This window comes from Mobula hypostoma, chromosome 10 (genome assembly GCF_963921235.1).
Source record: "Mobula hypostoma chromosome 10, sMobHyp1.1, whole genome shotgun sequence".
NCBI lineage: Eukaryota > Metazoa > Chordata > Chondrichthyes > Myliobatiformes > Myliobatidae > Mobula > Mobula hypostoma.
Window position 1 is genome coordinate 9,944,999 of NC_086106.1, and position 25,817 is coordinate 9,970,815.

The 25,817-nt window shown below is 47.1% G+C and overlaps 1 protein-coding gene across 3 annotated transcripts; it reads left to right on the top strand.

Moving 5' to 3' along the window:
- The first annotated feature begins 833 nt into the window (after positions 1-833).
- On the top strand, positions 834-19,995 carry LOC134352643 (gastrula zinc finger protein XlCGF8.2DB-like). Of its 3 annotated transcripts, XM_063059975.1 has the most exons (4): positions 854-871; positions 7,072-7,396; positions 13,270-18,036; positions 18,518-19,995. In XM_063059975.1, exon 3 carries the CDS (start codon positions 14,099-14,101, stop codon positions 15,155-15,157), a length of 1,059 nt encoding a protein of 352 aa, XP_062916045.1. In that variant the 5' UTR covers positions 854-871; positions 7,072-7,396; positions 13,270-14,098; the 3' UTR covers positions 15,158-18,036; positions 18,518-19,995. The 3 variants fall into 3 exon arrangements, with proteins under 3 accessions (XP_062916043.1, XP_062916044.1, XP_062916045.1); XM_063059973.1 differs by lacking the exon at positions 7,072-7,396 and having other exon boundaries at positions 834-871; XM_063059974.1 differs by lacking the exon at positions 7,072-7,396 and having other exon boundaries at positions 834-871; positions 18,830-19,995.
- Positions 19,996-25,817: the final 5,822 nt, after the last annotated feature.

Genomic DNA, 25,817 nt, shown 5'->3' on the forward strand with positions numbered 1-25,817 from the left:
AGGGAGTTAGGAAAGAAATTAAAAAGCAGGACCTCAAACGTGGACGTAGTCTTAGATTCTTTCCGACACTGCTTTCTGGCGACTGAGTGTCGGAAGGGGGAATTAGACCGGGAGGACGTGGGAACGAATGGCGGATCAGCGACATTTGGAAACTGGGGGGGGGGGGGGGTGACTGTTGTATTATCGCTGCAAAATGCTGGAGGAACTCGCCAGGTCAGATAGCATCGTGAAAAGTCTCGGCCTGAAACGTTATTCGCCTCCACAGAGGCTGCCCGACCTGCTGAGTTCTTCCTGCAACACTCACGACACGCTGGAGGAACTCAGCAGGTCGGGCAGCATTCGTGGGAACGATGAGTCGACGTTTCGGGCCGGAACCCTTCGTCCGGACACAGGTCTTCCTGCATTGTGTGTGTGTGTTGCTCTGGATTTCCAGCATCTGCAGACTATCTTGTTCGTTTGTTTTTTCCCTGTGAGTATGTTGGGCTTTGACTATTAAAGCACTGCGTGACTGTTGTTAATTATAGTATTTTGGATCTTGCTGTGTTAAATTAAGCGCTAAGTTCTCCACATTTAAACATTGACGGATTTGAGGCGAGTGGCAGAGGGGAGCCGGTGCTGGCAGACACGGTTAATTCATTTTCACAGCAACTCACACAAACTGCTGGAGGAACGTTTCATACCAAGACTCTTCATGCAATTCAGTTTCAACCCCCATTAGCTAGAAATTAAGGCGCTTCAGAACTCGCCTTTGGGGCGGGGGGGGGGGGGGAGCCGGCTGCCGATCAGGCGCGCATGCGCCGAGTGTAGCAGTTTGTGCCAGAAAGTCGCGCATGCGCTCGGCTAACAAAAAGCTCCGGAGGATCGGCGGCAGGTAGGAGCGGGGCTCTGGGTCGGGGTTTGAGATCGGGAGCGGCGTCCGCACCCCGACTGGGGGCAATTGCTGCGAGTTCCGGACAGGCAACCATTACCCTACACCCTAGACCCAGTCTTTTCCCACCCGCTCTACCCTACATTCCACACCCGGGCCCTGGGGAATGTTCGACTGATAGAGCCAAGTGCTGGTGCTGGGTCCGGGGCGGAGAGACGATTCCCTGGCTTGTGGGCATTTTTGGGGGGTGTAAAGGCACCCATGAGTGACTCTTCCAGCTCTCCCCGACCCCCTCAGCTCCGCAGGGGTTTTTTGGAAGCACAGGCGGAGGGATCTCCCAAACACTGTCGAGCTTCAGGTATCTAAGTGCAAGGATTTGGAACTCGGAGTAAAGATACAATTCCGATCTAATCCCGGATGGAGAACTTCTGACTGTCTGCCGGTTACGCCGGTAGTGTTTAGGGCAGCAGTGAAGGTCCCTCCATATCTGGCGGTGTCCGGGGCTTCCAAAACAGGTTCAAAGTTTCATTTATTAAAGTATACAACTCTGAAATTCTTCTCCGGGTAGCCATGAAACCAAGAAAGAAAAGAAAGGCAGCACGATCATCAACCCCAAAAATCCACCCTCCTCCACGCACAAAAACCCGAACAAAAGCGCAACAGGCATTTCAAATACAAGATTCCTCCTCCCACACAAAAAAAAATATGGAACAGGCACATCGACCCCCAAATCCCCCTACCCCACAAAAAAACAAGAAAGCTTGGGTGAAAAAATGCAGAATATAAAGAACGTTTAAGACTGGAAAAAAAAAGTCTACAGTACAAGTCCACATCCAAAACGTAGAAAACCTGGGGAACACTCTCCGGGCACGGCAGCAAGCTCTCCCCTGTCCGGTAGCTGGCGTTCACCCTCTGCATCGCCTCGATGCTTCACTCTCCCCCGTCACTTTAATTGGCGAAATGGAGTCAAACATCTGCTCGCGCCCCATCTCGCAGTCCGCCCACCACAAGGTTTGCGTATGCTGCCCTGTCTCACGGGATCCCCTCGGAGACTGTAGAGCGCTGAAGCACCCAAACGATCTCCGAGCGTCTGCATTCGCCTTCTGTGTTTCAATCTCCCTTGTCGCTTTAATCGGCGAAATGGAGACGAAGAGCATCTTGCACCCCGTGCTGCAGCCTGCCCAACATGAGGTTCCTTCATCGAAGCTTCCCCTCGGTATCCACTACTGTCAGTCACACAAATCCCGGGTGGAGACTCAGGAATACCGTCACACTCAGATGTAGAAGGATTCTTCGTTGTCGTTTCCGTAACAGTTTTGTTTTGCCAGTCAGGGTTGTTAGCCCTGAGCCGAACCCCCGAACCTGGTGGACCACTCTTGGTCTGGCCTCTACCCTTTGACCTGTTTAGCATGGGTGACCCTACCAAGAGCTAAAGCCTGGACTCCAGCCAACGGCTCTCCGGGTTGTTGAGGCAAGCAAGCCTCCAAACCTTCAACAAGGTTGTGGTCCTCTTGGAGAATGGAGAACTTCTAACACAAGAGACTCTGCAGGTGCTGGAAATCCAGAGCAATACACACACACACACACAAAACACTGGAGAAACTCAGCAGGTGAGGAAGTGTGTATGGAAATGAGTAAGCAGTCGACGTTTTGGGACGAGACCCTTCAGGACTGGAAAGGAAGGGGGAAAAAGCCACAGTAAGAAGGTGGCGGAGCAGGAGAAGTAGAAACTAGAAAGTGATGGGTGAGTCATGAAGAATCCCGAAACGTCGACTGTTTGTTCATTTCCACAGATGCTGCCTGACCTGCTGAGTTCCTCCAGCATTTTGTCTGTGGTGCCATGTAATAGGTGAGTTGGGAGGCGATAGGCGGAAAAGGTAAAGGGTTGGAGAAGAAGGAATCTGATAGGAGAGAAGAGTGGACCATTGGAGGAGGAGAGGAACCAGAGGCAGGTGATAGGAAGGAGAGAAGAAGAGAAGTGGCCACGGGCCAGAGTGGGGAATTGTCGAAGAGGGTTAAGTGAGGGGGAATAGTCAGTGGACCTTGGAGAAGTCGACGTTCGTTCCATCAGAATATGAGCGGTTGCTCCTCCATCCAGAGAGAGGCCTCATAGTAGCATTAGGAGAGAGTGGACTGTCATGTTGGAATGGGAGCGGGGATAGGAATTAAAATGGTTGGTCACTGGTAGATCTTGCTTTTTGTGGGTGAGGTAAAGGTACTTGACAAAGCAGTCCCCCAATCTGCAACGGTCTCATCGGTGTCAGAATCATAATCAGTTTTAGACCAGAAGGTATAGGAGCAGAATTAGGCCATTTGGCCCATCGAGTCTGCACTACCATTTCATCATGGCTGATCCAACTTTCCTCTCAGCCCCGCTCTCCTGGCTTCTCCCCGTATCCCTTCATGGCCTGAACAATCAAGAATCTGTCAACCTCTGCCTTAAATATACATAAAGACTTTGCCGCCACAGCGGCCTGTGGCAAAGAATTCCACAGATTCACCACCTTTTGACTGAAGGAATTCTTCTGCATCTCCCTTCTGAAAGGACACCCGTCTATTCTGAGGTTGTGTCCCCGGTCTTAGACTCTCCCACCACAGAGAACATCCTCTCCACATCCACTCTATCGAGGCCTTTCACCATTCGATAGGTTTCATTGAGGGCACCCCTCATTCTTCTGAATTCCAGTGAATACAGGACCAGAGCAATTAGATGCTCTCTATATGACAAGCCTTTAAATCCCAGAATCATTTCTGTGAACCTCCTTTGAACCCTCTCCAGTTTCAGAACATCCTTTCTAAGATCAGTTGCCCGGACCAGCTCACAATACTCCAAGTGAGGCCTCGCCAGTGCTTTGTAAAGTTTCAACATTACACCCTTGCGTTTACATTCCAGTTCTGTTGAAAAGACTTAACCTGTAAATTAACCTTTGGGAATCCTGCACAAATTCCAAATTCCTTTGCGCCTTAGACTTTTGTATTTTCTGTCCATTTAGAAAATAGTCAACTCTTTCATTTCTTCTACCAAAATGCATGACCATACACTTCCCAACACTGTTTTCAATCTGCCATTTCTTTGTCCATTCTCCTAATCCTGTAGCTTCTCTACTTCCTCAGAACTACCTACCCCTCCACCTATTTTCATATCGTCTGCAAACTTTGCAACAAAACCATCAATTCCATCATCAAATCATTGACATATAATGTTAAAAGAATCGATCTGAACGCAGACCCCTGTGGAACACCAATAGTCCCCGGCAGCCAACCAGAAAATACTACCTTTATTCCCACTCTTTGCCTCCTGCCAATCAGCCACTGCCTTATCCTTACTACAATCTTTCCTGTAATACCATGGGCTTAGTAGCTTGTTAAGCAGTCTCATGTGTGGCACCTTGTCAAAGGCCTTCGAAAATCCAAGTACACAACATCAACCAGTTTTCTTTTGTTTATCCTGATTGTTACTTCTTCAAAGAATTCCAGCAGAATTGTCAGGCAAGATTTTCCCTTGAAGAAACCATGCCTACCACCTATTTTATCATGTGACTTCAAGTACACTGAGACCTCATCCTTAATAATCGACACCAACATCTTCCCAACCTCTGAGGTTAGACTGACTGGCCTATAGTTTCCTCTCTTCTGCCCCTCTTGAACAGTTTAATGTCACTGACATATGTTGTGAAGTATTTTGTTTTGCAGCAGCAATACATAGTAAAAAAAAGAGCTATAAATTACAATAAAGTATATAAATAAAATAAGAGAGCAAAAAAAAAGGAAAATTCAAACTGAGGTAGTCTATAAGGATTCATTGTTGGTGGTAGGGGAGCTGTTCCTAAAACTTTTGAGTGTGTGACTCCAGACTCTTGTACCTCCTCCTCAGTGGTAGCAGTGAGAAGAGGGCAGGTCCTGGGTGACTGGGGGTCCACAGGCATGGATGCTGTCTTTTTGAGGCATCGCCTTTTGAAGGTGTCCTCAATGTTGGGGAGGCTGGAGCCCATGATGGAGCTGGCTGAGTTTACAACTTTCTGATCCTGTGCAGTGGCCCCTCCATACCAGAAGGTGATGCAGCAGTTAGAATTATCTCCATGGTACATCTGTAGAAATTGTAGAGTTCTCACCAGTGAAGGGGCACCTCTCCTGATGTTCCTCCTCCTTCCCTTTCTTCCACGGTCCACTGTCCTCTCCTATCAGGCTCCTTCTTCTCCAGCCCTTCACCTTCACCACCTATCACCTCCCAGCTTCTTACTTCATCCCTCCTCTCCCACCCACCTGGCTTCACCTAGCTCCTTCGAGCTTGTCCTCCCTCCCCTTCCCCCAACTTTCTTATCCTGGCTTCTTCCCCACACTTCTTTTCCAATCCTGATGAACAGTGTCGACCAAGGGTTTCACTCATTTATGCATTTCAGTAGATGCTGCCTGACCTGCTGAGTTCCACCAGCAGTTTGTGTGTGTTGCTGAAGAACCTTGAAGGCTCCTTTGGGCAAGTGGGTTCGCAGTTTTACACCAACTGAATCACAAACTGAACACTGCACTGAGATCAGGTTTGGTGATCAGAATTAGCTGATTACCAAACCTTGGTAGTTAACTCAGTCGTAATTTTCACTGCACGTACTTCATTTCCCTAACACTCTTGAACGTCCAGTAAACTGCAGATGTCTTCCACTGTGAAGACTGATGAAAAATACGCATTCAATTCCTCTGCCATCTCTGCGTCTATCATTACAATATCTCCAGCTTCATTTTCTATTGGTCCTATATCTACCATCAACTTTCTTTTACCCTGTATATACTTAAAAAAAGCTTCTAGTATCTTCTTTGATATTAGTTTCCAGCTTCCTTTCATAATTCATCTTTTCCTTCCTAATGACCTTCTTAGTTTCCTTCTGTAAGTTTTTAAAAGCTTCCCAATCCTCTAACTTCCCACTAGCTTTGGCTTCCTTGTATGCCCTCTCTTTTGCTTTTACTTTGACTCTGACTTCACTTGTCAGCCACGTAGTGTCCGTCTTCCATTCAAAAATTTCTTCTTGTATGGAATATATCTATCTTGCACTTCCCTCATTTTTCGCAGAAACTCCAGCCATTGCTGCTCTGTTGTCCTTCCTGCTAGTGTCCCTTTCCAGTCAACTTTGGCCAGTTCCCCTCTCATGCCATTGTGATTTCCTTTATTCCATTAGCATTTAGTTCCTTCTCAAATTTCAAAGTGAACTTGATCATATTGTGATCACTGTTCCTTAAGGGTTCCTTAACCTTCAGCTCTCTTCTCACCTCCAGATCATTGCACAACACCTAGGCCAGCACAGCTGATCCCCTAGTGGGCTGAACAACAAGCTGTTCTGAAAAGCCATCCCTTAGACATTCTACAAATTCTCTCTCTTGAGGTCCAGTACTGGCCTGGTTTTCCCAATCCACTTTTAGGAGCCAAGAGGTAATGTTGCAGCTATATAGGACCCTGTTCAGACCCCACTTGGAGTACTGTGCTCAGTTCTGGTCGCCTCACTACAGGAAGAATGTGGAAGCCATAGAAAGGGTGCAGAGGAGATTTACAAGGATGTTACCTGGATTGGGGAGCATGTCTTATGAGAATAGGTTGAGTGAACTCGGCCTTTACTCCTTGGAGTGACGGAGATGAGAGGTGACCTGATAGAGGTGTATAAGATGATGAGAGGCATTGATCATGTGGATAGTCAGAGGCTTTTTCCCAGGGCTGAAATGGTTGCCACAAGAGGACACAGGTTTAAGGTGCTGGGGAGTAGGGACAGAGGAGATGTTGGGAGTAAGTTTTTTACTCAGAGAGTGGTCGTGCATTGAATGGGCTGCTGGCAACGGTGGTGGAGGTGGATACGATAGGGTCTTTTAAGAGTCTTTGGATAGGTACATGGAGCTTAGAAAAATAGACGGCTATAGGTAAGCCTAGTAATTTCTAAGGTAGGGACATGTTCGGCACAACTTTGTGGGCTGAAGGGCCTGTATTGTGCTGTAGGTTTTCTATGTTTCTATGTTAAAATCCTCAAACGATTATCGTGACATTGCCCTTCTGACATGATTTTTCTATCTGCTGCTGTAATTTGGCTGCTGTTTGGAAGCCTGTATACAACTGCCATTAGGGTCCTTTTACCCTTGCCATTTCTTAACTCAACCCACAGAGACTCTACACCTTCCGATCCTATGTCATCCTTTTCTAATGCTTTACATTTATCTCTTATACACAGGGCCACAGCACCCCCTCTGCCTGCTAACCTATCTTTCCGATGCACCGTATATCCTTGGCCACTCAGCTCCCAATGGCAGCCATCCTGTAGCCAAGTTTCAGAGATCAGGTCGATCAAGATTTGAATAGCTCAGACTCAGCAGAAAGCAGCTGATTGGGCAGTCGAGGTCAGGTGACCAAGCAGTTTGATTGAGCAATTGAAAATTGAAAAGCTCAAACAAATAAAAAGAGGGATAACTCAAACAGGGAAGGAGTGCAGCTTTGACTTGAGAGGCTTTGGTGAGCAGAAGCTGAGGACGAGCTTGCTCCCAGTGAGGTAAGGCTGGGTAAGTTTATTTAATTAATTTGATTAACTTAGGAGCTGGTAATGGAGGCAGTGGATAGGGCAGTCCAGTGCTCTGATTGTAGGATGTGGGAAGTCAGGGACAGCACAATCGTCCCTGATGACTACACCTGTAAAAGGTGCATCCAGTGGCAGCTCCCGTCAAACCGAGTTAGGGAACTGGAGCTGGATGAACTTCAGATCATTTGGGAGGCAGAGGCAGAAATAGAGAGGAGTTTCAGGGAGATAGACACCCCTAAAAGTCAGGAGACAGGTAGCTGGGTGACTGTCAGGAGAGGGAAGGGGAGTAGACAGAAAGAGCAGAGCACCCCTGTGGCCGTTTCCATCAATAATAAGTATACTGTTGGTGTGGATGACCTACCAGGGACAAGTTGCAGTGGTCACGTCTCTGGCACCGAGACTGGACCCTCAGCTCAGAAAGGAAGGAGGGAAAAGAGGAGAACAGTAGCGATAGGGGATTCGATAGTTAGTGGGACAGATAAGAGGTTCTGTGGGAGAGATCGAGAATCCCGGATGGTCTGTTGCCTCCCTGGTGCCAGGGTCAGCGATATCTCTTACTGAGTTCTCGGTATTCTCAGGAGAGAGGGTGATCAACCAGATGTCGTGGTCCACGTGGGGACCAATGACATAGATAGGAGTAGGGATGAGGCCCTGAAGAAGGAATATAGGGAGTTAGGAAAGAAGTTAAAAAGCAGGACCTCAAGGGTGGTAATCTCGGGATTGCTGCCTGTGCCATGAGACAGAGAGGGTAGGAACGGGAAGTCATGGCAGATGAATGTGTGGCTGAAGGGTTGGTGCAGGGGGCAGGGGTTCAGATTTCTGGATCATTGGGATCTCTTCTGGGGAAGGTCTGACCTGTACAAAAAGGACGGGCTGCACCCGAATTGGAAAAGTACCAATATCCTGGCGGGCAGGTTTGCTAGAGCTGTTGGGGAGGGTTTAAACTAGTTTGGCGGTGGGGGGTGGGAATCAGAATGTGAGTGCAGAGACTAGGGTAGAAGGACAAGGGCATGATGCTATGTGTTCTGAGTTGGTGAGGAAGGACAGGCAGGGGACAAAACATAAATGTAGCTAGTTTCAGGGGTTGAAATGTGTCAATTTCAATGCTAGGAGTATTAGGAATAAAGGGGATGAACTTTGAGAATGGATCAGTACGTGAAACTACGATGTTGTGGCCATTGCTGAAACTTGGCTGGAGGAAGGGCAGGATTGGCTGATGCAGGTACCGGGGTTTAGGTGTTTTAAAAGGAATAGGATGGGAGGTAGAAAGGGGGTGGGGGAGAGTAGCATTACTGGTCAGGGATAGTATCACAGCTATAGAAAGGGAGGACGCTGCAGAGGGAGTGTCCACTGAGTCGGTGTGGGTGGAAGTCAGAAATAGGAAGGGATCAATCACTGTGCTGGGAGTAGTCCATAGGCCCCCAAATAGCCCTCGGGACACCGAGGAGCAGATAAGCAGGCAGATTTTAGAATGGTGCAGGAAATACAGGGTTGTAGTTATGGGTGATTTCAATTTCCCTCATATTGACTGGCACCTCCTGACTGCAAGGGGGATAGATGGGACTGAATTTGTCAGGTGTGTTCAAGAAGGATTCCTGACACAGTATGTGAACCGGCCGACGAGAGGAGAGGCCATACTGGATCTAGTTCTGGGGAATGAACTGGTCAGGTGGCAGACCTCTTGGTGGGGGAGCATTTTGGTGAGAGTGACCACAACTCCCTTAGCTTCAGCATAGCTATGGAAAGGGATAAAAACAGACAAAATCGGAAAGTGCCTAACTGGGGAAGGGCTAACTATGAGGGGATGAGGCAGGAACTAGCGAGGAAAAATTGGAAACAGATGTTCAAGGGTGAAAGCACAGAAGTAATGTGGAGGAAGTTTAGGGACCACTTGTGCTGGGTTTAGGATAGGTTTGTCCCACTGAGACAAGGACAAAATGATAGGAAAAGGGAACCGTGGCTGACGAAACACATGAGGCAACTCGTCAAGAGGAAGAAGGAAGCATATGTTAGATATGAGAAGCAGGAAGCACGAGGGGCTCATGAGAAATACAGGGTAGCCAGGAAGGAGCTTAATAAATGACTTGGGAGAGCTCGAAGGGGGCATGAGAAGGCCCTGGCATGTAGGATTAAGGAGAACCCCAAGGTGTTCTATGCGTATGTGAAGAACAGAAGGATGACAAGAATGAAGGTGGGGCCGCCAAAGGATAAAGAAGGCAACATGTGCCTGGAGGCTGAGGAGGTTGGGGAGGTCCTAAATGAATACTTTGCTTCAGTATTCACAAGTGAAAAGGACTTTGATCAGGGTGAGGTCGAAATAGAACAGGCCTGTGTGCTGGACAATGTGGAGATTAAGGAAGAAGGGTTGGGTCTTCTTAAAAACATCAAGATTGATAAATCCCCAGGGCCGGACGTGTTATACCCCGGGTTGCTGTGGGAAGTGAGAGAAGAGATCGCCGGAGCAGTAGTTATGATCTTTGAATCCTCTTTGGCTGCAGGGGAGGTGCCGGAGGATTGGAGAATGGCAAATGTAGTTCCCTTGTTTAAAAAAGGTAATAGGGAGAATCCTGGGAACTATAGACCGGTGAGTCTTACGTCGGTGGTCTGCAAACTATTGGAAAGGATTCTTAAGGATAGGATCTATGAGCATTTGGAGAAGTACAGTCTACTCAAGGATAGTCAACATGTCTTTGTGAAGGGAAGGTCGTGCCTCACGAGCCTAATTACGTTTTTTGAAGAGGTAACAAAAGAAATTGATGAGGGTAGGGTGGTAGATGTGGTCTACATGGATTTTAGCAAGGCATTTGACAAGGTCTTTCACGAGAGACTCATCCAGAAAGTCATGAGGCATCGGATCAGTAGAACCTTGGATGTTTGGATAAAAAATTGGCTTACAGGAAGAAAGCAGAGGGTGATAGTGGAAGGAAAGTATTCTGCCTGGAGGTCGGTGACTAGTGGAGTGCCACAAGGATCTGTCCTGGGACCCCTGCTCTTTGTGATTTTTATAAATGACCTGGATGAAGAGGCGGAAGGATGGGTGAGTAAGTTGGCGGATGACACGAAGATTGGAGGAGTTGTGGATGGAGCTGTAGGTTGTCGAAGGTTACAAGAGGATATAGACAGGATGCAGAGCTGGGTACAAAAGTGACAAATGGAGCTCAATCCGGGTAAGTGTGAGGTGATGCATTTTGGAAGAACAAACCAGAAGGCTGAGTTCAGGGTGAATAGTCGGTTACGTAAGAGTGTGGATGAACAGAGGGACCTTGGGGTTCAAATCCATACATCCCTCAAGGTCGCTGCACAGGTTGATAGGATAGTTAAGAAGACCTATGGGATGCTAGGCTTCATTAATAGGGGGATTGAGTTCAAGAGTAGAGAGGTCATGTTGCAACTCTACAAATCTCTGGTGAGACCACACTTAGAGTATTGTGTTCAGTTCTGGTCACCTCATTATAGGAAGGATGTGGAAGCTATGGAGAGGGTGCAGAGGAGATTTACCGGGATGTTGCCCGGATTGGAAAACAAGTCTTATGAGGCAAGGTTAGCAAAGCTGGGACTTTTCTCTTTGCAGCGTCAAAGGATGAGAGGGGACTGGGTAGAGGTCTACAAGATTATGAGATGCTTTCTCCTTTTAATCTTTAGTCCCAGACCTGTGCACCACCTCCTCCCTTGTAGCTCTCCAACTCTCAATTGGTGCACTGGTTTTGCTGCATTCTGTGTGGGCTTGTATTGATATTCTCAGAGGGCTGGTGAAGGAGTCACCTGCTCCCAAATGTGGCCAAAACCAGGGAGGTGGTGATTGACTTTAAGAGGAAGAGGACTGTGACAAGTCCTGTATACATTCTGGGAGAAGTTGTGGTGGCAGAGGAGTACAAATACTTGGGGGTTCGCCTCGACAACAGACTTGACTAGAAAACCGACACCTAGGCTGGTTACAAGAAGGGGATGAGCAGACTCTATTTTCTAAGGAAGCTGAGATCCTTCAATGTGTGCAGCCGGATGTTGGAGATCTTTTACCAGTCTGTTGTAGCGAGTGCAGTCTTCTTTACGGCTTTATGTTGGGGGAGCGGCATTGGTGATGGTGATGCAAGAAGACTAAATACACTCATCAAAAAGGCTGGATCCATCCTTGGCTACAACCTGGACTCTTCTGAGTTAGTAGTGGAGAGGAGGTCACTAAACAAACTGTTATCCATTACGGACAATCTGATACATTCTCTCCACGACCCACTGAATAAGCAGTGGGGCATCCTTTCATACAGACTCACTCAACTCCACTGACACGAAGATCGTTACAAAAAATCTCTCCTACCAAATGCAGTAAGCATAGACAACAGTTCATCTCTGAGTGACAGGAGAACACACATCATAGTACAATAGTCTGTTTTATTATTTTGTACATTATTATTGAACATTATTGCACATTGGTAAATTTTTATTGTGTATATTAATATTCAGTACTTTATTATTCGTTATGTCTGCACACTGCTAAGTGTGTTTTTAAATGCTGCTGTAATGAAAGAATTTCCCACAGGATCAATAAAGTACTTATTATTATTACATAGTCATAGTCATACTTTATTGATCCCGGGGGAAATTGGTTTTCATTACAGTTGCACCATAAATAATAAGTAGTAATAGAACCATAAATAGTTAAATAGTAATATGTAAATTATGCCAGTAAATTATGAAATAAGTCCAGGACCAGCCTATTGGCTCAGGGTGTCTGACCCTCCAAGGGAGGAGTTGTAAAGTTTGATGGCCACAGGCAGGAATGACTTCCTATGACGCTCTGTGCTGCATCTCGGTGGAATGAGTCTCTGGCTGAATGTACTCCTGTGCCCAACCAGTACATTATGTAGTGGATGGGAGACATTGTCCAAGATGGCATGCAACTTGGACAGCATCCTCTTTTCAGACACCGCCATGAGAGATTCCAGTTCCATCCCCACAACATCGCTGGCCTTACGAATGAGTTTGTTGATTCTGTTGGTGTCTGCTACCCTCAGCCTGCTGCCCCAGCACACAACAGCAAACATGATCGCATTGGCCACCACAGACTCGTAGAACATCCTCAGCATCGTCCGGCAGATGTTAAAGGACCTCAGTCTCCTCAGGAAATAGAGACGGCTCTGACCCTTCTTGTAGACAGCCTCAGTGTTCTTTGACCAGTCCAGTTTATTGTCAATTCGTATCCCCAGGTATTTGTAATCCTCCACCATGTCCACACTGACCCCCTGGATGGAAACAGGGGTCACCGGTACCTTAGCTCTCCTCAGGTCTACCACCAGCTCCTTAGTCTTTTTCACATTAAGCTGCAGATAATTCTGCTCACACCTTGTGACCATACAGACATCTTTCTCTGAGGTAACAAGTGACATATAACATTTTACATTGCAAAAGTGCCACACTTTAACAATCTGCATCACAAAGATCTGATCTCCCCTTCGTATTCACACTGCGGTCAGTGAACTTACTACTGGCAAGCATCTGATGATTGGTCGGGGTAATTAGACAGACTCCGGGATCTTCCGTGTAGTCTGATGTGCTCTGCGTATTGCTGTGAGACGTGCCCAGAATGTGAAGTCGTACTAATGGGGAGAGACAAGTTGAGCCAAGCCGCAGATTGATGACGGGCAGAAATGACGCGTCCCGATACAGACAGAGAATTTGGTGTTGTGCCTGTTTGGCTGAACTGTGCTCAGTTAAAGGTGAGGAGTCGTGCCTCCGACTTGGGTTAAGCGTGGATATAACGCTGTTTTATGCAAGATTCACCGTTGCAACTAAACTTATCTCATCTTTAATGCTGTCCTTCAGAAATTGATTTTTTTTTTCGTTCTGTTAATCTTTTTACAGGGTAGAAAAGGCAAAGGATTTGTAGACGCAAAGCTTGAACACACCAGCACGTCAGATCCACTGTATCGACCAGTTCACCAGCGCTTGAGTACCATCAGTCTCTGATTATGGAGGATGCTTAAGGAGAGAGATTTGGGTGAACCAGCCTGGAGTTTGTCTTATGAAGGAGCGACCAGTTATTCCCTTTGTGACACCGATATTTCTGGTGCTGATCCTTGGAGCAGACGATGCATCTCGTCCCAGCTGGAAACGTGCTTTGTGTCTAAAGTCTTGTGCTTTAGCTCAGCAGAGTCCACTGGAGCCGGGGTGCTGAGAACCCTCCGGCATCTGTTCACCGGAGATCAGCTCTTCAACTGCATTGACTGTGCGAGGGATTCACCACACCAGGTCTCACTCGCTGAATCGTCAGAGGATTGACAGCAGGGAGAGAGAAATCAGCGACTCTCCACGACGTAAAGATCACTCGCCTGCTTTCAGTGCGGCAGGCGATTCACTCTGTCAGCCCAACCTCAAGCACAGGAGTGAGTTAACACTGGGGTGAGGCTCTTCACCTGTTCCGTGCGGAGGAGGGCATATACTCAGTCATCCCAGCCTGAGGATAATCAGTAAGACTCTGAGACATAGGGACTGTTCTGGCTGTGGGGAGCGACTCATTCTCGCGTCCTAGCTGAAGATAATTCCAAAAGAATTCACTGCGGTGAGAGGGTGTGAGGAGATTCACTCGCTCCTACATCCTACTGACACGCCAGCGAGTTCACGCGAGAGAGAGAGAGAGCGAGGGAGGGGTGCCGTTCGACTGTCAACAGGATCCGCCAGCTCGTCCCGCGCGATGAGTCTCCAGCGAGCCCGCTCACACGCCAGGCTGTTCACCTGCTCCGACTGCGGGAAGGGATTCACCCGGTCCTCCCACCTGCTGGCCCACCAGACGGTCCACACCGGGGAGAGGCCGTTCACCTGCTCGGAATGCGGGAAGGGGTTCACCGAGCCGTCTCACCTGCAGGCGCACCGGCGCGTGCACACCGGGGAGCGGCCGTTCGCCTGCTCGGTGTGCGGGAAGGGGTTCACCCACTCCTCCCACGTGATGAGGCACCAGGTCGTTCACTCCGGGGAGAAGCCGTTCAGCTGCCCGGACTGCGGCAAGGCGTTCACCCAGTCGTCGTCCCTGCAGACGCACCAGCGGATCCACAGAGGGGAGAGGCCGTTCGTCTGCTCCGACTGCGGTAAGGGGTTCACTCAGTCGTCCGAACTACTGAAGCACCAGAGGGCTCACTCTGGGGAGAGCCTGTTCACCTGCTCCGAATGTGGGAAGGGATTCACTCATACCTGCTACCTGAGGAGGCATCAGCTGGTCCACTCGGGGGAGAGGCCGTTCAGTTGCTCAGACTGCGGGAAGGGGTTCACTCGGTCCTCTCACCTACTGGCCCACCAGACGGTTCACACCGGGGAGAGGCCGTTCACCTGCTCGGACTGCGGGAAGGGGTTCACCGAGTCATCCCACCTGCAGGCCCACCAGCGAGTTCACACCGGGGAGCGGCCATTCACCTGCCCCGTGTGCGGGAAGGGGTTCACCCACTCCTCCCACGTGGTGAGGCACCGGCGGGTTCACTCCGGGGAGAAGCCATTCACCTGCCCGGACTGCGGCAAGGCGTTCACCCAGTCGTCCCACCTGCAGGCGCACCAGCGGATCCACACGGGGGAGAGGCCGTTTATCTGCTCCGTCTGCGGGAAGGGGTTCATCCTGTCGTCTCAGCTGCTGAGACACCAGCGGGTCCACACCGGGGAGCGGCCGTTCACCTGCTCCGAATGCGGGAAGCGATTCACTCAGTTGTCTCACCTGGGAAAGCACAAACGCATTCACGCTGAGAGGCCACACCCCTGTCCCGTATGAGCAAAGAGGTTCACGCGGGCAATACGGTGCTGCTGATAGACTAGCGAGGTTAGTCAGGGCGTTCGGCTGCTCAGACAGTGGGAAACAATTTACTGTGTCATCTTGTGAGGGTCACTAGCATCTCACATGCCGGAAGGGAGGCTTCAGCATCTAAGACAAAACTCAAGACTTCTTACAAAATTCAACTAGGAAAACTAACAAGAGGTCAGACAAACAATGCAGAATCTTGAAGAACTGAAGTCACTGACAATACACAGAGGAACTCTGTCCAAGTTTCACCAGACAAGGGAGCAAAATGACCCTACAAAGAGAGGCAGGCATGCGCCCTTGAAACACACCATGGAGCATGCTAATTAATTAAATTGTCCCAAATTGAATAAATGTGATAAATACAAGGAGAGTTTAACAATCCCCACGATCCTACATGAGACACCTGTAACACATGAAAACCCAGAGCTGGTCCAAAGACAATTAGACATAAAAGGTAAACAGTCCAAAGACAAGGCATATGCAGTAGGTAACCCCCCCAAGAAAATACAGTCCGTATACTAACTGACAATGAAAATCTCTTTTTATAAATAATCTGATTGTGACACATCTCACCTGCAGACCCACTAGTGAGTCCACAGTGCAGTGAGACTGGTTATCTGCTCGGTGTGTGGGGAGGGATTCACTCACTCAGCTCACCTGCGGACACACCAGCAAGTTCACACTGGGAAAGAGGGCATTTGGCTGCTCTGTGTGGGAGGGGATACACTCAGTCATCTGGCCTGAAGATGCATCGGGGACCGTTTGCCTGTTCTGTCTGTTGGAAGCGATTCATTGAGTTGTCTGGCCGCAGGACGGATCACAGAGTTCACCCTGGAGAGTGGTCGTACCACTTGTTCTGAGCGTGGAAGGGGTTTCATTGGATAATCACAACGGCTGAGTCACCAGCGAGTTCACAGAGGGGAGAGGCCATTCACCTGCTCTGGATGTGGGAAGGCATTCACTCAGTTATCCCACCTCTGAAAGCAATCACAGTGAGAGGCCACTGTGTGAGCAAAGAGATTTATTTGATTGCCACTGTTAGGGTGTATTCTGGGGTTAGGATATATAACAAACATGGATTGTAGATTAAATTTAAAATGCAGCCCTGAACAATAGTTTTCCTGGAGTTGACTGCAAACCAGGCAATGGTGATTAACATTCATTTTGGGTGTCTGGAGCGTGGGTGCAACGAAAGAGGCGCGTGAAAACTATATGTAATTCACAGGAAGCATTGTAGATACATTGTAACTATAGAATTATTCTGCTGTCATCTTTGATCTTCAGCATATAAAAATGTCATGTTATATTGGGTCAAACAGCCCTCTTCCTCCGAGAGGGTCTCATTTTGTTGAATAAAACACTTCTGTATCCACTAGCTTCAGTGTGCCTCCGGTGACTTTGGTCACATCGCAACTGTCCCATCTGCTGAAATGCGAGCAACTTCACACAAGGGAGGACGTGCAAATAAGCTATCTGTTAAGTATTTAACCATCGTGATGACTGAATCCAGTCGCAGATTCCCAAGGGGTTGTTGATGTCAGGTTTTGTGGTTGTTGTGGCTGCTCACACATCCGGGACTGAACCCTGGCCATTCAGCATCGGAGGGGTTCTGCTAATGCCGGCCTTAAATGAGACTGACGTTTAATAATGTGCATCTGTGACAAACAAATTTCTGTTTCATATCCTGAGTTTCAGTTGCTTGCTGTTCCGGCCACAGGTCCAATATACAGTCGGGAAGCCACTCAGCCCGGCTGGTCCCTGCCCGTTTCTCTGTACCATGTCAGTCCTTTTAAATCTATCCCTGTCGTTCATCTCTCACTCTCCCACCGGGTCACCGCTCTTGTGTGGGGGTGAAGTGGTTACCTTGAATTTTATCTCCGACATTCCCAGACGGGCGAGCTCACTGGACTTCAAGGAACTGTGCCTCAGAAAGGCGGCACCCATTCATTAAGGACCCCTCCCCCTTCACCCAGGACTGTTACCGTCGGGAAGGAGGTACTGAAGCCTGAAGACCCACACTCAGCGGTTCAGGAACAGCTTCTTCCCCTCTGCTATCCGATTCCTAAATGGACAGTGAACCCATGAACACTACCTCATTTTTATTATTTCTGTTTTTGCACTATTTTTAATTTAACTGTTTAATATACATAAATATTCTTACTGTAAATGATTTACTGTTTTTTTTAATGTTTTCCATTGTAATGCTGCCCCAAAAGTTGACAAATTTCACGACACATGCCAGTGATATTAAACCGGATTCTGATTTTGTCTCAGATATTCTGCGTTTTCTGAAGGCTCCGGACGAGCGGAGAATATCGTGGGTTGTTAAACTCGAGTCTCACACACCTGCTGGCTGGAGTCCGACAGCGGAATGGACAGTCATTAGGTAGATAGACGAAAACGAGGAGGGGCCAGCACGGGGCAGGCTTGGGCTTCAGACCAGGAGTATGTGGCAACAAAAGGTCGATTGATAACATTTCCCGAGGAAGGGCCTCGGCCCGAAACATTAACTGTTTAATCATTTCCATAGACGCTGCCTGACCTGCTGAGTTCCTCCAGCATTTTGTGCGCATTGCTTTGATTTCCAGCGTCTGCAGATTTTCTCTGGTTTGTATTAGCAACATCTGGAAGCTGACTGGCTGAATAAAAATATTTTATAAGTGCAAAATGCTGGAGGAACTCAGTAGGTCGGGCAGCGTGGTGCAGAATCTTGGCACGAAATGTCAGCTGTCTGATCTGCTGAATTTCTCCGGCATTTTGTGTGTATCGCTCTGGATTTCCAGCATCTGCAGAATCTCCTGTGTCTTTTTCGTATCTGGGAGCGTGTTGGGCTGGCTTTTGACACACAGGTATTGAGTACATTGTTTTTGGGAGCTTGTTATGTTACGTTATCCGCTTTGTTCTCCGCCTGACGGATTTTGAGATATGTTGCAGAAGGGAGCGAGCCAGCGTCAGGCACGGTCAGAAACAAGAGAGAATCTGCAGATGCTGGAAACCCAAGCGACACACACAAAATGCCGGAGGAACCCGGTCGGTCGGGCATTTCCCCCGGTATTTTGAGCGCGTCGCCATTGATTTCCCAGCCTTTGTTAATCAGAAAAGCTCGCCTGCCGACCGGGTGCGCATGCGCCGAGAGTCGCCGTTTAGGCCGGAAAGTCGCGCATGCGCTCAGTGGATACTGAGGGTCTGGAGGGGCGGCGGCGGGTACGAGCGGGGAACTTTCCTGCGAGTTCCGGGCACACGGGGACATTCCCGGCCCTTCCCATCTCCCTGTTCCCTACGATCCGCAGACGGGCCATTCCTGTGATACATACTTTTCGCCCGATATAGAGACCGTTCGGGCGCTTTCCCCTCCAGTCTGCCGAGCGGATGGATCTCCCAGACACTGCCGAGCTTTCGCTATCTAAATCCACGATTTGAAACTCCGAGTTCCCATTTGATCCCCTGTGAAGAACGTCCAGGGCCTTTCCAATAAGTGGATGTTATGGCAGAAACGCAAGGCGAACACTGAGATTAGGTCCGGTGTTCAGAAACAGCTGATGTCCAAATCTTGGTAGATAGTTGAGACTGAGGTCCAAAATACAGTTATTATCAAAGTATGTATACATAACGTATCCAACCTTCAGATGTGTCCTCTTGCAGGCAGCCTCAAAACAAGTAAACACCGTACAACCTATTAACCCACAGAACAGAGAACGGTCGAACTCCCTCTGTGCAAACAACACAAAGACCGCGACCGCAGTGTCTCCAAAAATGAGTCCACGAGCTCAGCGCCGAGGCAAGTGCTGGGGTTTGCAGGCCACAGCTGCAGTGTGGAGAGCTGCATGGAAAAAAAAACCAGACAAAATCTTTACATCTGCTTTCGTTCTCTCGAAATCCATCTTTGTTCAACCTCCTCTGTCTGTGGACCTCTCTACCGACCAGAACGTGTTTTTTTCCTCCATTCTCTCTGGGAACATGATTGATATCAGACATTTTTCTCCAGGGTAACGAGTGACCTGTAACATTTCACATGGCGAAAGTGCCACACGTTAACAATGTCTTTCATGAAAATTGAATCACCTCCCCCTTTGGCTTCATATCGCCATCAGCGTCAAATTTTCCGACTGTCTGCATCAGAATGAAATGAAATATCTTTATTGTCATTGCATAGTACAATTTGTCATGCACCAATACAGCGAAAATGAGTTTGCAACTCTCGTACTCCATGCCATAAAACAACAAATAAAATAAATAAACAATAAATAAAACCAAGTAACCAGCCAGTACAAGCAACGTCCAGCAGTACAAAAGCACAACTCAGATGCAGGACAGCCATAAAACCGGTATTAAAGTAGCAATATAACAAATTTATGAATGATGCTTGATCGATCGGTTCAGAGCAATTATAGCTCTGGGGAAAAAGCTATTTTCAGTCTGGAAGTGCGGGCATAGAAAATCTTATAACGTCTGCCAGATGGAAGAAGTTCAAACAGATGATTGCATGGGTGTGTATTGAGGAAGAGGATTCCTTGGAACGTATGCGGGATAGTTTTCTGAACCAACATGTCAAGGAACCAACTAGAGAGCAGGCCAATCTAGACTGGGTATTGAGCAATGAGGAAGGGTTAGTAATCTTGTCGTGCGAGGCCCCTTGGGTAAGAGTGACCATAATATGGTGGAATTCTTCATTAAGATGGAGAGTGACATAGTTAATTCAGAAACAAAGGTTCTGAACTTGAAGAGGGGTAACTTTGAAGGTATGAGACGTGAATTAGCTAAGATAGACTGGCAAATGACACTTAAAGGATTGATGGTGGATATGCAATGGGAAGCATTTAAAGGTTGCATGGATGAACTACAACAATTGTTCATCCCAGTTTGGCGAAAGAATAAATCAAGGAAGGTAGTGCACCTGTGGCTGACAAGGGAAATTAGGGATAGTATCAATTCCAAAGAAGAAGCATACAAATTAGCCAGAGAAAATGGCTCACCTGAGGACTGGGAGAAATTCAGAGTTCAGTAGAGGAGGACAAAGGGCTTAATTAGGAAGGGGAAAAAAGATTATGAGGGAAAACTGGCAGGGAACATAAAAACCGACTGTAAAAGCTTTTATAGATATGTAAAAAGGAAAAGACTGGTAAAGACAAACGTAGGTCCCCTACAGACAGAAACAGGTGAATTGATTATGGGGAGCAAGGACATGGCAGACCAATTGAATAATTACTTTGGTTCTGTCTTCACTAAGGAGGACATAAATAATCTTCCAGAAATAGTAGGGGACAGAGGGTCCAGTGAGATGCAGGAACTGAGCAAAATACATGTTAGTAGGGAAGTGGTGTTAGGTAAATTGAAGGGATTGAAGGCAGATAAATCCCCAGGGCCAGATGGTTTGCGTCCTAGAGTGCTTAAGGAAGTAGCCCAAGAAATAGTGGATGCATTAGTGATAATTTTTCAAAACTCGTTAGATTCTGGACTAGTTCCTGAGGATTGGAGGGTGGCTAATGTAACCCCACTTTTTAAAAAAGGAGGGAGAGAGAAACCGGGGAATTATAGACCGGTTAGCCTAACATCGGTGGTGGGGAAACTGCTGGAGTCAGTTATCAAAGATGTGATAACAGCACATTTGGAAAGCGGTGAAATCATCGGACAAAGTCAGCATGGATTTGTGAAAGGAACATCATGTCTGACGAATCTCATAGAATTTTTTGAGGATGTAACTAGTAGAGTGGATAGGGGAGAACCAGTGGATGTGGTATATTTGGATTTTCAAAAGGCTTTTGACAAGGTCCCACACAGGAGATTAGTGTGCAAACTTATAGCACACGGTATTGGGGGTAAGGTATTGGTGTGGGTGGAGAATTGGTTAGCAGACAGGAAGCAAAGAGTGGGAATAAACGGGACCTTTTCAGAATGGCAGGCGGTGACTAGTGGGGTATCGCAAGGCTCAGTGCTGGGACCCCAGTTGTTTACAATATATATTAATGACTTGGATGAGGGAATTAAATGCAGCATCTCCAAGTTTGCGGATGACACGAAGCTGGGTGGCAGTGTTAGCTGTGAGGAGGATGCTAAGAGGATGCAGAGTGACTTGGATAGGTTGGGTGAGTGGGCAAATTCATGGCAGATGCAATTTAATGTGGATAAATGTGAAGTTATCCAGTTTGGTGGCAAAAATAGGAAAACAGATTATTATCTGAATGATGGCCGATTAGGAAAAGGGGAGGTGCAACGAGACCTGGGTGTCATTATACACCAGTCATTGAAAGTGGGCATGCAGGTATAGCAGGCGGTGAAAAAGGCGAATGGTATGCTGGCATTTATAGCGAGAGGATTCGAGTACAGGAGCAGGGAGGTACTACTGCAGTTGTACAAGGCCTTGGTGAGACCACACCTGGAGTATTGTGTACAGTTTTGGTCCCCTAATCTGAGGAAAGACATCCTTGCCATAGAGGGAGCACAAAGAAGGTTCACCAGATTGATTCCTGGGATGGCAGGACTTTCATATGATGAAAGACTGGATCAACTAGGCTTATACTCATTGGAATTTAGAAGATTGAGGGGAGATCTGATTGAAACGTATAAAATCCTAAAGGGATTGGACAGGCTAGATGCAGGAAGATTGTTTCCGATGTTGGGGAAGTCCAGAACAAGGGGTCACAGTTTGAGGATAAAGGGGAAGCCTTTTAGGACCAAGATTAGGAAAAACTTCTTCACACAGAGAGTGGTGAATCTGTGGAATTCTCTGCCACAGGAAACAGTTGAGGCCCGTTCATTGGCTATATTTAAGAGGGAGTTAGATATGGCCCTTGTGGCTATGGGAATCAGGGGGTATGGAGGGAAGGCTGGGGCGGGGTTCTGAGTTGGATGATCAACCATGATCATAATAAATGGCGGTGCAGGCTCGAAGGGCCGAATGGCCTACTCCTGCACCTATTTTCTATGTTTCTATGTTTCTATGTTATTTGTTTTTCTGCAAGGAACATTACACCCATGATTGATCTCAAGGTATATGGTAAAACTCTTAAGAGTTCGTGGTAAAGTTTCTAGGTAAATAGATGGACACAAGGCTAACATGGAATGTGCATGCGAATAAAATTCCAGAGAGCTGTAACAAAACCCTGCTGTGCTCAGGTGCTAAATTGGGTGGATTGGAGTGCGAGTTGGAGGTCACTTCAGCATATGTGTATTGTTTTAATCAGATCTGTCTTTGATTTCGGATGTGTTGCTTGTGGGCCAGCCTCACCAGTGATCGTGCAGCACCTAGATAAAATTCAAGCTTGAGCACTGAGCCAATAGGCTGGTCCTGGACTTATTTCCTGGCATAACTTACATGTTATTATTTAATTATTTATAGTTTTATATTGCTATATCTATACTCTATTCTTGGTCGGTGCAACTGTAACGAAACCCAATTTCCCTCAGGATCAATAAAGTATAACTGTGACTATGACTATTACGTTGTGATGGTGTTAAATAATCCCCAATTCCGGTATTACTAGTAGAAATGGGTAAAGTGCCTTTACATCTACGCAGGTTACAGTTAGTAATAGTTGATTGGAAGAGGACATAAAATTGGTCATCCAATATTGGCAACGTTGGTAGAGCGTTGGGAGCAATGCATTCATCAGGTCTTCAGTTTTGGGTGGGTGGGAAATGTACGGGCACAAAACCTTAGGTAGTTCAGTGTGGGTTGTGGTCCCAGTGTATCTCTTTCTATCATTCCTCTATAGTGTTTCCCTTTGCCTGTGGTTGATTTAACCTTCCAGAAATAGATCAAGATGAAGGTCCATTGTATATCAGTGACCAAGGAAGTTAAGCAATATATTCAAGGCAGATATTATAGAACATAGCAATCTACAGCACATTACAGGCCCTTCAATGTTGTGCTGACCATGTAACCTACTCTACAAACTGCCTAGAATTTTCCTACTGCAAAGCCCTCTATTTTTCTAACGTCATGTACCTATCTAAGAGTCTCATAAAAGACCCTACTGTATCCACCTCCACCACCATCACCAGCAGTGCATTCCACACACCCACCACGCTCTGTGTGAAAAACTTACCCCTGACATCCCCTCTGTACCTATTCCCTTGCACCTTAAAACTATCCCCTCTCGCGTTAGCCATTTCAGCCTCTAACTATCCACATGATCAATGCCTCTCATCATCTTATACACCTCTATCAGGTCACCTCTCATCCTCCGTCGCTCCAAGGAGAAATGGCCAAGGACAAAGGATTATGGCCTCTTGTGTATTTATACAAATGGTTGAAGTGATCCAGTGACAGGTTATTCAGGTGTTTCGGTTTATGTTTCAAAGTTTCAGGTGACTATTCAGAAAAGTTTATCAGACAAAGTGTCAGTATTCACATCTGAGATGGTTGAGATCCTTGTAGCCTTGGAATGGGTTGACAAACAACGCCCTGATTACGTACCTCTGTGCTCTGATTCTTTGTAGGTTTTGATGTCCATCAAAGCTGTTACTTCAAATTGTAGGCCAGGCATCCTTCTTGAGATTGGAGAAGATCTGTTGAGGCTGCAAGGTCTAGGCTTGTGTTTCCATTTCTTATGGGTTCCTGTCCATGTTGGTGTGAAGGACATTCTAGCCAAGCAATCACTTAAAATCTAGGATGTAAACATTGTGGTGCCTTTGCATAAGGGGAAGGTGAAAACCATAATTAAAAAGTCTATTCAATCACTGTGGCAACAGAGTTGGGATAAAGAAAAGGAAGGATGGCATTTATATAGAATTCAGAGGATGGCAGGAACTCAACTGGGAGATGGGTATAAAAGCAGGAATGAAGTTTTACTAACAAGAGAAAATCGGCAGATGCTGGAAACCCAGAGTGACACACGCACACACACAAATGCTGGAGGAACTCAGCGAGCCAGGCAGTATCTATGGAAAAAGGGAAACAGTTGACATTTTGGGCCAAGCCCCTTCATCGGGGCTGGAAAAGACGGAGGAGGAAGTCAGAGTAAGGAGGTGGGGGGAGGGGAGGAAGAAGTACAAGGTGGCAGGTGACAGGTGAAACCGGGAGAGGGGGAGGGGGTGAAGTAAAGAGTTGGGGTGCTGATTGGTGAAAGAGATAAGGGGGAGAGGGGGGAATCTGACAAGAGAGGTCAGAAGATCATAGAAGGAAGGAAGGAGGAGCACCAGAGGGAGGCAATGGGCAGGTAAGGAGATGAGGGAGGGAAACAGGAATGGGCAATGCTGAAGGGGGGGGAGTCCAGTTGGTTACACCCACACGCTCACATATTGGACGTACTATGCGGAATAATTCCCTGTTCAGGCTTTTGTAGGGAGTGCATTTGTCAAGAAACAGTGCAGCATATTGTTTGAGTGCAGTTCTGATGAGGTGTAAAGGAAACGTCTCATTGTTAAATTGAGACCTTTGAGACAGACACAGTGTAACGTAGAAAGATTGTTGGGGTATCACTGCCACTGTATTGTATGTAAGTGTGAATTTGACCTTCTGAAAAGCATCACACTTTTTATATTAATTGAGGGTTTTTTTTTACTTCCTGACCTTTGCCCCACACTTTACCTCAGTGGGTGGCGGTAATGTGCCTCGTGTTCCCCTGTCGATGATCACAAGGTAACCGAGGAAGAAGAAGGAAGGAGCAGGACTCCATGCTGGGGCTTCACCAGACTGGCATCTGCGCCCTGACTGAGGGAAGTTGCTATGATCCCCGGACATACCTTGGTGCTGCGCCTGGGGTATTCCCAGTTACCTGTGTTCTTTTCTCCCTGCATCCCATGATCCAACCTGGGTCCCAGGGAGTTTCTGCTGATGTGCAAAAGTGCTGGTGACATTTCTGTGGCACACATATATAGCTGAGACCACGAGCAATCACGACAGGCACCATTACGTTTATGTGCTTGACTTTAAATGATTGCTGGCTTATAGTTGTTTATGGATATTGAAGCCAACATGGGTGACGCTTCGAGTGCTTTCCCCGCCAATCTGCAGGGCATGCTTGGAAGCACAGGCAGACGGAATGGGAGTAGATGGACGTCCCAGACATTATCAACCTCCAGCTATCTAAATCCAGGGATTTCAAACTCAGGACAAATATATACTTCTGAGTTGGTCACAAATGACGATCATTGAAGGTAGCTTTCGGACAAGACTCAGTCCTTCAGAAGATGCTCTCTGCTCTGCCTTTAATCGTGTATTGTTCTACCTGTGCACATGTTTTGGCCCATTCTCTCTGGGTGGATAATGATATCAGAATCAGAACCAGAATCAGAACTGGAATCAGAACCAGAATCAGAATCAGAATCAGAACTGGAATCAGAACCAGAATCAGAATCAGAATCAGAACTGGAATCAGAATCAGAATCAGAATCAGAACTGGAATCAGAACCAGAATCAGAATCAGAACTGGAATCAGAACCAGAATCGGAATCAGAACCAGAATCAGAACTGGAATCAGAACCAGAATCAGAATCAGAATCAGAACTGGAATCAGAATCAGAATCAGAATCAGAACTGGAATCAAAATCAGAATTAGAACCGGAATCAGGTTTAATATCACCAGAAAATATCATGAAATTAGTTGTAAATATTAAATAGTATTAGTTGTAAATTATATTAAATAGTTAAATTAAATAAGTAGTGCAAAAACAGAAATTAGATAAATAG